General features: G+C 45.6%; 1 protein-coding gene across 1 annotated transcript in view; it reads right to left on the reverse strand.

The window, feature by feature from the left end:
* zeb1 (zinc finger E-box binding homeobox 1) overlaps positions 1-13,357 on the reverse strand; it is a 49,330-nt gene that overhangs the window by 11,086 nt on the left and 24,887 nt on the right. The window contains exon 2 of the mRNA XM_022754080.1: positions 5,137-5,292. Coding sequence (XP_022609801.1) covers positions 5,137-5,292 — 156 coding nt within the window. The remainder of the gene's footprint in view (positions 1-5,136; positions 5,293-13,357) is intronic.

Below are 13,357 nucleotides of genomic sequence, written 5' to 3' on the forward strand. Positions count from 1 at the left end.
TCTTTCTCTGCTCGCCCAGCGCTTCCTGAAGTGGAGCCGGAAGCAAGTATAGTGTGTCTGCGATTAAACCGAGCATTATTCCTCTATGGATATGTTAGTGTGCCTATGCGTGTCATTACAGAGAATAATTACAAGGGTGTGCTATCAGCTAAGAGCAAAGTTAGGCTACTGTGAATACTGTGGTGATGTTTACAAGGCAGATGTTCTATGGATTGATTTAAACGCTCCCCCTGTTTAGTTGAGATTTGAGAATTGTGTTTTGTGAATTGTGCACGTTGAAAGACGGCGCCAGCTGTGTTCTCCTCGGAGATGGGAACAGGTGTAGCACTTCATGACTCACAGACGCACAGTGAATACCAGTACTCTTACACACAGCCCTGCTCTGGCTTCCTCTGGTGCACCTTAACAAAGCAGTGAAACAATATGAGCACAGTCATTTGTTGCTATGGTTATTAAAGACCATTCGAAGAAACCTCCCTCCCTGAAACAAACCCGTGAGAGATGATACAGAGAAAGAGGATGTCTGCTGCTGAACGTGTGTGTGTGTGTGTGTGGGTGTGTGTGTGTGTGTGTGTGTGTGTGTGTGTGTGTGTGTGTGTGTGTGTCTGTGTAAAGCAGGAGCCAACAGCAGGTGCTGAGAAAGTCAGATTGAGGAATTCTCATCCCACAGTGGAGGGTCAGGAACACATTAAGGGCTGCTAACCCCCGATGTATCACACAGCTTTTCTCCCATGACCTCAACAGCATAAATAACACCCCCTAGACATGTTTGCCACATTTTATGATATATGCTCATTTTCTTTTATTTTTTTAAAAGAGTTGGGTGAAAAAATCAATACCACTCTCATATCTGAGCATTAAATATGATTCTTGTAGTGGTTTGGACCAGTTTTGACTGAAGCGTCTAAATAGAGATCAAACCCTACGAAGGTTTTCATGCATACAATCCCATTAACCCTGGTTATTCTAACTCTGAACACACAGTAATGCCAAAGCAGTGAAAGAAAGCTAGAGGTAGGCACATGGATAGAGGATGAACTTCTCTCTGCTGCTCACCTGTTGGCATCAGACGTCATACTGGTTTTGCATCGGCATATGAAAAAAAAAAAGGTCACTGTGCTGGACTACTGAGAGCGGGCAAAACAAGCCATTTAACTGGCTGACTGAACTGGTGGCGTGTGGAGGAAAAAACAAACAAACAACATAATACAATAAACAAACAAAACATAATGAGTATATGAGATGCTTAAAACTGAAAACAAGGTGCAAAACAAATATAATATCATAACTTTCGTCATACTCACAAAAAAAAAATTATTTGGTCCATAATTTGGGTGATCGCCACAAGCTTAAGATAGTGTTCAGTTAGCTAAGCTTAGCATCAACTGGAAACCAGTGGAAACCGCTAGCCTGGCTCTCTGACCCTTGTTTCCAGTCCTTATGCTAAACTAAGCTAAGCTAAGCTAAGCTAACCAGCAGCTGGCTGTAGCTTCATATTCAAACTATCCCTTTAAATGAATTGCTTTATATTTCACAATTAAGTTGGCTGACAGGACATTGTAAAATATGTATGGCATGCGGGAAAGTGCTGATCTGACGGTGTTTAGCTCCTCAACGGCTGCATCCAAACACACATTCACACCTCCAGGCTACAAAATGTTGAGCATGTGTGTGAAGTAGAGTCCCAGCTGGGGGTCTGTGGTGCAAAGGTATGACAAGCTGTTGTCTTCTCTGCTTGTGTGTGTGTGTGTGTGTGTGTGTGTGTGTGTGTGTGTGTGTGTGTGTGTGTGTGTGTGTGTATTTGTCTTTCCTGTCCTTTGTTAAGTACAGAGCGAGGCCAGAAGGGTTCACAGCCTCTCTGAGGTGGCTCCGCGTTATCAGGCTGCTCCCCTGACATGAAACATCACACAGACCATTTATGTGCTGACGCAGGGATGTGAATGCACCACTGCACAAGTGGAAATCAGCCCCAGAACTCAGATCCCTGTGAGGTTGGAGCAGGACGTTCTGTTGCAGCTCTGATCTAAAAAAGTAGAGTAACCTAACTACAGTATGTCTTAGAACAAAAATCACCAGACCACCCACTCTCTCCTTTTCTCTTTCCCACACTCCTCTCTCATCGTTCTCTGCCCACATCTCTGCAACACGATACAACGCTATCCCATGATGCATTTCCTGGCCTGGCTGACCTTTGCCCCAACTGTTTCCTGTGGTCGTGCGTCCAGACCCAGTCATAGATTCTATCTTGGATGGGAAAGACATATCATCTATGAGGATTTGCAGAAACAGCACAAACGTTTCACAACAATTAGTTGAGATGTTAACCTCTATCTCCCATCAGGTGGAGGTTAGGTCAGAAAATAGATGTGTTATTTCCAAATAGAGGATGATTTGCTTATCCTTGGCTTGGTGCTATCAAACATTTGTGCAATGTGTCTCCTCTGGACTGTCTTCCCAGCTCTCTGGAGATCCTTCCTTTCCTGTGCAGAGGGGTGGCTCAGTTTTAACATCACGTCATGACATATAGCACGCAGGAATGTAGGTGTTCCTGTGTGTCCACCGAGTCCCTGCTGCACAGATGATCCAAATGGATTTGAGACCAATCAAACATCATCACAGCATGTCAGGCCAACAGTGGGGAAATATTGAGTGTCATTGTGCCTGAAAGCCTTGCAGCTTCACTGCTAGCAGGAATAATGCAGTGCAGCATTAGAGTGCTCATCAAACACACTCAACATAGAACCTGCTCATCTTTGTGCAGCATTATTCTTTATTTCCATGCAGTTAATCCCAGTCTTTGGCTGTCAGCGAGTGCCACTGCAGCCTCACGATCTCAAAGCTCTCCAACTCCACCCTGCCCATTCTCTGAGATGTAATCATGCTCTACAACTCATCAAATACAAAGTAGAAGCCCTCCCAGGTCAACTCTCCCTCTGCCTGTTCCTCCCTGGAGTTTGTCAGCCTGTTCTCAGAGGAGACCAGGCTGCAGTTTACTGCACCAACTCTGGGCTGCTCCACTACTATATAATCATTTAGGAGTGAATGAGTAATGACAGCGAGCAGGGGGCCCGTGATACCATATAATCAAGAGGAATGATTCAGAACAAGAGACACGGTGAGGGAGAATGGGAGTGTAAAAAAAAAAGAAAAGCAGTGGAGGAAAGGAGAGATGGCAAAGTGCTGAAAAACCACTATTTGGTTTTGGAGCGTAGCAGTCTCAGGAGAAGGGGTGTCAAGGCTCTAATTTGAAGCAAACTGGCCTACGCTAAGGAGAAGATTAGTGGGTGGTGGTCATTTTTCAAGGCTGCGCCAGAGACTTAGTGAAACCAACAGAGAGAGGGATGAAGGGATGAAGGGATGAGAGACGAGAGAAGTGTGTTTGTATAAAGGACTGTGGCTTTCACTGTGTTTCATCAGTCCAACCCAGAGTGACAGCAAAGATGTTGCTTGATGTATGAGATGAGGGCTGGAGAGAGTGCGAAAGAGAAGTGTGTGTGTGTGTGTGTGTGTGTGTGTGTGTGTGTGTGTGTGTGTGTGTGTGTGTGTGTGCGTGTGCACATGAGTGAAGGCAAAAGAAAATATGCCTGATCAGGCATAACTGTGGAGCACAGCCAGCTCGCTGAGCTGTTACAGTGTAACTTATGCTTTTGAAGTGTTTAATGTTCACAGGCTCTGGCCAAAACCAATGACATTATTCTTCCTCCAACTTTCCCTTTATGCGCAGAGGTACAGCTGGAGAGCGGTGATGAAAATGACAGCATAGTCTGGGGAATAGGTGGCTACGCTGTGCACAGGTCTGCAGTTTGTGTGTACGTATGCAAGAGCAGCCGAAACCGTGCAACTGAAACTGACTGAGGTAAACTCACTGGAGAGGAATTTCTAAAAATCCCTCCCTAAGTTACACCGATGGGTCGCTGGACATTCACGCATGGGCTAACTTGACCTTTTGCTACATCATAGCTCCCCCTCAGTCTCACACATCTCTCACCTATGAAAAATTCAGCCGAAATCTGCAAGAAGCAACACCCTAGAATAAATATTGTTGCGGTTGAATATCACGTCAAAGTGTCTAATTACATATGGGCTTGTCACAGCACATACTGTACTTGGCAAAGACCTGAAACTAACAGCGTCACAAGTGCACTGACTCAGATTTATATGCACATGCAGTATGGGGTCAGCAGCACAGCGTGGAAGCCTTGGGCCCAGCTTGAAACACCAACATCTTTCAGCACCTGCAATTGTTGTTTTGGAGGGGTGTGTGTGTGTGTGTGTATGTGTGTGTGTGTGTGTGTGTGTGTGTGTGTGTGTGTATGTGATGTCAGCCCTTCCTGTGGATGTGAGTTGCCTCTGATGTCACTTCCACAGGGTTTGAGGTAAAAAGAAGTTCACTGTGGCCCCTCTAATGCCCACCAGTGCCATAAAGCTCTCCGCTGGCTCTTTGGTCACAAGGCTATTTTCTGTACTTGAAGGTCTCTCCCTCTGTTGGCATTGTCTTTGTTTAATATCGCACTTCCTGCCTTAGTTGGATATCCACTGCGTGCAGTACCTGCTTCCTTACGCTCTGTGCCTCACAATGAGACAAAGCCTGGTACTTAACTGTGTACAGATGTCAACGAGACATTTCTTAACTTAGCCTGTATCACGTCAGCTGAGGCCAGAATGAGACAGCAACAGTCACACAATTGATGTCATAACAAAACATAAAGAGGCTGCATGACATATCTGCTTTTATGTGCTGGATTAATTTGTAACTATTGCTCATATTCTGAGCAGTAAGGAGTATGTATCATGTTAAAAGGCGCTAATGACTGACAGTGAGTGAAAACACCTGTCGTTTGTTGTGTAAAAGCGTAAAATGTGTCAGTGTAATTTTAATGACACAAGTGGCATGACAGACCTTATGTTTCCCTCTCAACTCTCAATAAAAGAATCAAGTTCTTATATTTATCTCTCATTCTTGGAAAGAGAGATTTCAAAGCAGAAAACACGGTTGAATGTGAACTCTTGCTGAACTTTCACACTGTGCAGGAAAGTGGGTAACGTTTCAGAACATGGCGGAAACAGTGGGTAGGAAGATGGTGCATGGTGTATTCGCATGATTCATTGTAGACGTGCGTGTGCTTTTGGTCTCACCTGGGTCCCAGCAGTGCTCCCTGGGGGGCTCGTCGTCTGGCAGGGTGCTGTCGCAGTCGGCCCCGTCTGCCAGGCTGCCTTCCTCCTCCACAATGTGCAGCTTGTCCTCGTCATCTGAGTCTGAGCCGGCCTCCACCACATTATTGTAGTTCGTCACTGCATGAGGGGACACGATGGAGGGGGGCAGAGGTTAGAATGACTAGTCTGATTGTGTCAACTCTTTAATTAGTCTTAAGAAGAGAGTGGAGAGGCTACACACATTCAGTATTTTTATCCTTAATAAAGATAATAGGAGGTGTGCTGTATGTGCTTCTTGATTATGAGTGCTGAATGTGAAAGGCCATGAGTTGGGGAGGTTAAATATAAATGTCAAAACTATTAAAGGGAATGGTTGGAAGGAGGAGAGGGCTGTTAGCTGGAAATGCCAATTAAATACATCATGGCCCAACTTCAGTAGATTAGATGAAACTTAAATGATCCCCATGGGGAGAGTGGGTTGTTAAAGCAGGAGAGAATAAGACAGCTGGGGCACTAACAACACAGTGAATGAGGGCTGTTAAGAGTAATGCAACTGGCTGTTTTGATGCTTCAATGTATATAAAAGAAATCAAACGAAACCTGGAGAAGGATCTGAATCTGCAGTGAAAACAAGCTCTGGAACATCGGGCTCCGTGTTGCGGAGAAACAGAAAATTCACACTTAGACACTTGCAGACGCAGACAGTACCAGCGTGTGAGATCATTAGACTGCAGGCTGAAGTGGTGTGTGTGTTGTGTGGGAGTCGGTGTGACCTGGTCGTTTGTGTTATGGGCTGAAGGAGCCAGGAGACACAGAGACAGCCAACCTACAGAGAGGGTTATTACAGGGAGTAAATTTTCCTGACCGACTGTCTTCTTCAGATGTGTGTGTGTGTGTGTGTTCCTGCGTCTTCTTCTCATTTCCACCCTGTTCCTCCATCTCTCAATTCCACCTGTGTTACTTCCACCCACTCTTCTTCCATCTCCCTCCCTCCCTCCTCCATCCCTCTGTTCCACTGAGAGAGCTACAGATCCTCTCGGAGGCCAAATCAATTCTCCAGTGAGAGCAGCCCAGTCAGCAGAGGGCCCGGGCTGCAGCACTGAAACTACCTCTCCGGCTACTTCATCTCACATCACACACACCACACACAGCACTCGCACATAAACACACCACCTGCATTCACTCGCTGAATATGCACTGCCAGTACAAAGCACCTGAACATTTTCTCTCTCTCTCTCTCTCTCTCTTCTCCTCACCCCAACCCCACTCGCCCACCTCTTTCTGAAGTGGCTGCTAATGTTTTTTGTTGGGGAGGAGGCGGATCTGGGAGAATCACGATCCTCTGTTTCAATCAATGAGAATTGTTTTGGTGAGGTCTCTCCCTTTGTCTCTTGCGTTGTGCAGGTCATTACAACCGGTTGGTATTCACACAGACTCCATAGACGTGCAAAGGTTCAGGCTGAGGGGGAGGCGGGAGGAGGGAGGTGTGGGGGCGGAGGGATGAAAGGTAGTGGAGGAGGAGGGAGAAGCACTGTTATTTGGCGAGTCGTTCACAGGGTCAATGCCGCTGTGCTGCAGCTGCGAAATCCTATCGGGGTTCATCAGGAGAGCTATTTCATTCGCAACCTCTTTCCTCTCCTCACATTATTTCTCACTTCACAATATTTTTTCTTAACAATGATGTGATTGCCACCACATTGTAGTTTTCAACATCCTTTTGTACCTGGATTACTCTGCATGCAATAGTCTATGTAATGTTCTTAGCCACAAAGCTGGGACCTCGAACAAATAAACTGATAATTAATTAGATTTACATCGCACTGTGAGAACTCCTCTGTACTTGTTCCTCTCTCCCCTCTCTCTTGTCTCCCTGTTCCTGCTTCTCCTTTCTGTCGGAGCAACTGTGCCAGGTGATGTATTGTCTGTTCCGCAGCCCAAACAGGGTGCACTTCATTCTGAAACAGACGGTACTTTAGGACAAGTCTGAGAGGCTGTTTAGGGCCACAGCCACTCAGGTGTGGAGCTGAGGTCAGCGATTACAAAGGCAACACTCTCCACCAGCAGTGTCAAGAGAAAATGATCGACTATAAAGCTGTGGAGAGAAAAATCAATGTGCTGGTGGGTTCAGACGGGAGGTGGCAACGGTGAGCGCGATAATATAAGCGAGAGCTGCGAAGTACAGCAAAGAGGGTGAGAGGAAGAGTAAAGCATGAAGGGTGGTGTGGGGAGTGAACGGAGATGCTCTTCCTGTGCCAAATGGTTGGCGGTGTTGAAACAAAAGTGTGTGTAGATGTAACACCTAGCATCAACAAAGGCTGCGGTCCCTTCTGGCTGACCGGCTGAGCGTTTGGACAGCTGGCCTCATTAGCGCTAGCATACTAGCACACAACAGGAGGATGACTCCTACGCATCTGAGAGAGAAAGCAATGGTAGGTGGAGGAAGTGAATTGCTTACTTCTCAAAGTTTGCTTTCTTACATAGGTTGTAGGTTGTTCAACACCTGAGAAAATAATAGGCTGTAGCCTCGGCTGTGGGTTTAAGTTTGTAACCCCTGACCACAGATCACATGTTCACACACAGAAACATGCAGTGAATCTGCAGCCATCGAGCTTGTGTTGTGAGCTCAGTAGCCTCAACCTATTATGTCTTAAATGTAGCTATCCATGTCACATGATAAACAAGACATTTACCCATGAAGACCTAAAGCATCCTGGTCCATTCAAAGAGTTTCTATTCCTGACAGAATTACTGATGTCTGCAAACAAGCCGATGTGTGAGCCGCTCCATACGTCGTTTACTCATCACCTACGCATCTTTGCATCATGCTACACATACAAGCTGCAGTTGGCAGCGGCTGGAGTCCCCTTCAGTGATACCCTAGTAAACAACTGAAGCCAAAGCTGCTTGAATTTCTCCACCCTCACCGTCACATGTCCCCCTAACAAAGTTCCCAGGGGTCTATTGAAGGGCAGTGCCAGACACAGACAGTCCATGTCAGCCACACTTGCACATGCTTGCTGTGGACGGGGATGTGTTGTTATGACACCTGCCATGCTGTATCAATTACTAGCAAAGGAATGGGTGACTGGGTGGGTCACTCCCAAAACAGGCCCAGCGTTATCCTGTTGGAGAGGATCCCCTCGGCAGACGTGTCGTCACGGATCTGAACACAGTTTCCTTCTTCTAGATTCTCCCCTGTAATTGTGTAAACTCCCCGACACTTATTTAAAGCTTGTGCTATTTGATCCTGGCCTGATTAATGAATATTTCAGGAACTTAAAGTCACTGTTGCCGTGTTCTGGTACAACACTAGATCGCGTGGTTTGTGTTTTCATACACTGAGGCATGCCAGACGGGAATGGCAGTATCTCAACCTCTGTGGGAGTGAGCTATCTCTGTGCTTGGAGGCCTTCAAGGTGTGAGTGACTGGCTTAATAACTGCGCTTTGGATGGGGACACAGAGAAACATATATAGCCTGTGAACAAACACATTACCGTCTGAAATGGGCTTTTATCTTGATTCATTAGCTATAAGAACATCTGTAAGGAACCCGAAACCTATACGTCTTAGGTGCAGGCCGACAGCCCCATACCAGAACACGTAGGTGGTATGTCTGGAATGTCCAACCAAAACACTTTTCTCTGAGTTTGGCTCTTAAAGAGGCAGATCAAAGGATATGTTCTCTCCCTGCTACTAATTTCTGACTGACACGTCTTCTGAGGTCTGCTGCTATTCTGCTTGTGATTAGACAGATTGACTCATCATGAGCAGCAGCAACTCTTTTGTCTGCCCTTCTACCTCTCTTGTGTCTCTATATTTAGCCTCGGTGCAGGCTCCCTCACTGAGGTACACCACTTATCTCATTTGGAGCTCAGGGCCAGGCAGGCAGCGGTGAAACTACCACAGGCATCCTCAAAGAGCACAGACCCTGTCGTCACAGAGTCTGCCCTTGCGGCTCTGCAATGCCATTTTCTCAGGGAAGCCAACCACTACAAAAAACCCCAGCTTGAACCAAAGTAAAACAAAGCCATGCCATTCAAAACCTCAAGTATGCCGTCTCAAGGTGAGGCGCCTCATTCAGCTCTGAGGTAAACGCCGCTGGTTTTGTTAAAACAACAGCCTTCCTCCCACAGAGCCAGGAAGGTCAACTCGAGTGCCGATAACACAACAAAAGAATTGGGGATTTTTCATCGTTAGCTTGTTCGCAGGCTGCCTCTAACTTTCTAACCCATTCAGGTCAGACAAGCTGGTTGGTTAAAGCAGCTAATAGATATAACTGTGAACACATAACAGTATCCCTTCACATACTCAGTTAGCTGTTGAGGGCACTAGGGGTCCCAGTTAAGCCAAGTCAAGTGTCTGCCAACCATACCAGAGCAGGCCAGTCACATCTAGCACCAGTCATATCCTGCACTGCTGTGTATCTGTGTCGTTCTCCATAGATACACAGCACAACATTCAGCTCTAAGAACTCCTGAAACAACATCAAATGCCTCTTACTCATTGTTCTAAGTTTGTCTGGGAGAGCAAAAAAGCAGACGCACAACATCGACATGGAGGTAAAAATAGCAGTTGGCACTCATGGGAATTAGTCCCTTTTGGTGCAGTTGTGTATTTACATGTACCACGACTACTAGAGCTGTAAAGTCAGCAAATTCAACTTGGAAAATACAAGGCAGACAGTTAGGTAAGATTATTCCATCAAAGACAAAGCACGACAACAACCTGTGGAGCACAGCTCATCAGAGGTGAGCTAGAAGACAATGGGCTCTTGTCTTCCTAATGATGCTGATCAAGGTTTTAGCACGTGCGCTAATAGACCTCCTTGGGTCACTCATCTCCCATCTGATGAGCACTTTCCATGATAACACTAATGCTAATGGTGGCTATTGTTCTCTTAATCTGCATGATGACACTTCCAAGTGTAAAGGAAGTCAGTGGGTGTTAATGTGTGTTAGTAAAAGCAAAAAAAAGACCCAACTGCACCCTGGAGATTGTGGAAAGCTTTTCAAAAAGAAAATTACAAAACCTTGTCTATTAAATGTGTTTCTTATTAGGCCAAATGCTTTTATTACGCTGGGTTAGTCCTAATAGTGCTGTTGTACCGAAATGACACCCAGACAATAGACTGTATTTCTGGTCACAGACTCTTCCAGGGCCGAATCGTAGTGGCAGGCCACAGTATTTCTCTCCGGGGTTAATGAGCACGGTGATGAGCCACACACATTCTGCTACACCGGGCGTCCTCGGAGAGTTGCTGCCTCTGGCTCCTCTCAGCTCTTCTAAATAAGGCCAGGTGGGCTGGTAGGGACCGGAGGGTGTGATCACACCACACACACACACACACACACACGATCCACAGCAATGCCCTGGCCACCAAGTTTACACTAGTCTCCCAACCCATGTTTATGTTGGAGGTGAGACAGACCCATCCAAGGTAATAACTCTGGTACACCTAAGTGAGAATGAAGAGTGTGTGTGTGTGTGTGTGTGTGTGTGTGTGTGTGTGTGCCGTTAAAAGGCATGCTTGGCATGTGGAAGGCTCTCAATTGTTATGGGTGGTCACATGACCTTGGCTGCATATCCATCAACTATCAGATGAGTAACACGTTCACCTAAAAGAAAAAGGTCCTGAAGAACTCATGCTACTCTTTACAGCTCCTACCAACACACGCTACCCACTTACAGTATCTCTGCACCATCTCTCCCTCTCCATCAGTGAACAGGCCTGCTCCAGTTCTCAAACACTCAGCAGGTCTCTGGTGAAAGAATGCCCACCCAGAAAACTAGCCTGGGCTTTGTACGATGTAGGCAGGTGACTGAGAGAGCAGCGAAACAGAAGGTGAGGTGGGTGAGCGGGGGGAGAAAAAAACAGAGAGGTGAGGAGAGGAAACATCTGCTGTTGATTCTAGTAAGCCCAGAAAACCTGCAGGCACGCTTCTGGCAACAACCTTCCTCCTGCTCTCTCTTTTACCCCCCTGCTCCATTTTTATACTTTTTTTTTTCTTTTTCTTTTTTACAGTTGATCTGTCACTGTTTTTTCCCTTGTCTCAGTTATCAGGCCTGTAAAGTCATAACAAACTATGTTACTTGAGCTCTAACGTGTATTTGGTTTGATATTATTCACTGATGAATGTATTGGAAATCACCACACCAAAACAGCAACACAAATATTTAGGCGGCACAGGAAAGCATCGGCAAACACCTGGGTAAACAGTTGTTTCCCTTCCGTTAGCGGCTGCAGCACCTCTGTAACACCAGGGAGGCAACCAAACACAAACCTGCCTAATGTTACATTAGTCTCCGTCAAGTCTCATTGGAGTGTCGCAGAACAAATGAAATGTCTCTGCCACCTCTGCTGTCAGACTCCATTCAGCCTGTAGTTACAGACTGATGACTTCTGAGGGCTGCACAGTAGTATAATGGTCTTCCTCCCTTTGATTTTGCCAGTTTGTGTCTAGGCCTGACATTTTGAGTGGAGGCCCTTTGACGATATTATTAGAGCAACCGCCTAGAGGTATTCAGCCCGTTTAAATGTAGTCAGTTACATCAGTAGAATCAAACTTCATTACATAGCTTGTTTCCTTTTTATCCAGCCACTTCAACGCTAACGACAGCAGCACGACGGGGTCAGCAGATACAGTTTGAGCCCATGAGAAAATCATCCACTTGTGTATTAAAAGTGTACAGCAGGCAACAGGCGAATGAATCCAGAGGTGTGATAATCATTTATCATCAACAAGAGGCAGGCCAAACTGTTGAGTCTGCTCTATGTGTTGTTAGACAATAGAATACAACTTCACAGTTTGATCCCCTTTTACCCAGCCCGTTCAAGGCGGGAATGTAGCACCTTTATTCTGCCTTGCTGTTATACTGGTATAAAAGGTATGAACACAGAATGTGCTGTCTGTACGGGACAGGATGCCTCTTTTTTTTTTTTTCAAAGCAGGCAAGCTATCTAAAATACCAGCATTATACTAGCGCTGTTTGGTTCAGTGTAAACAAGCAAATGAGTTGTCTTCTTAACAGCAATATATCACGATCTCTGTATAAAAGCTGCTGCGGACACACATGGGTCAGACAGCTAAGGGCTTTGAAGTTATTGCTAACACACTTGAAATGCTACCAGTCTTTCTTTATGCCTGTTAGCCTGTTAGTTTTTGCTGTGCCGGATCATGCATTCATTTCAAATTAAATTTAGAGATCATATTATCCATTCTATCCAACAAACATAGTTACAACTAACAAATAATCCATCAAGTTTTCATATCTTGACATATTTTTTTTTAAAAATCATATGATTATATCAAATTTAAACATAATATAATCATATCATATAACTGTGTAGCATGATTTTAGTTTCCACACTGTAGCACTGTGGGCCAACAGCTGAGCTGGGACATACTGAGGTGTGTGTTTAAATATATGCAATGAGCAATAACGGTGTTATCCAACCTGCTTGTGTCGTGCAGGTCTATATTAGGTTAGTGTAGCACAGGGCTGTTGCATTTTAGGAGCAGGTGACTGGACATTCCTGCCTGTATTAGGCTTGACAGTTTACTGTGGGGGAGTACAGAGCAGGGAGAATTACACTGGCCCATGAAGAGTGAGGGAAAGTACACTGCCAAACAATCCTCCAACTGGAAAATCTCATTAAATCTTGCTTACCTGTAGGTATACCTTACTGCACAGACTTATCACTGGCATCAGTAAATCCCGTCAGTTCATTAAGGAGACTGAACATAACTGTCATCAGCACTGTCACGTATTTACACTCATCAATTCTTCACTCCAGTCGTGTTTGTTATGTAGATTAATACAGAGTTTGCCAGTCAGCAGCAAGAGATGTGCGCACACAAACACAAAAAGACTGAGGAAAAGGTAAATGGAGGGGAGCGACGGAAAGGTGGGAGGAGAGGAACTGCTAATGGCTTAAAAAGACAAAGCTGGCCTGTCACATACGATGCTCATCTGAACTGATGGCTGCCCCAGGGAGGGAGTGTCACAAACTGTCAGAGAGACTGAGAGAGAGGGAGACGCAGAGAGCACAGAGGAGAGACGACGGCTGGGAAAAGGAGACGTAAAAGGTTGAAACGAGGGTGGCTGTTGAAAGAGGAAAAATCAAGTGAATAATAATAAAATGAAGCTAAGAGACAACGAGGATGTGACGGGAGGAAAGAAAGACATAAATAAAAAGAGTGA

This window comes from Seriola dumerili, unplaced genomic scaffold (genome assembly GCF_002260705.1).
Source record: "Seriola dumerili isolate Sdu_G_001 unplaced genomic scaffold, Sdu_1.0 BDQW01000216.1, whole genome shotgun sequence".
Lineage (NCBI taxonomy): Eukaryota > Metazoa > Chordata > Actinopteri > Carangiformes > Carangidae > Seriola > Seriola dumerili.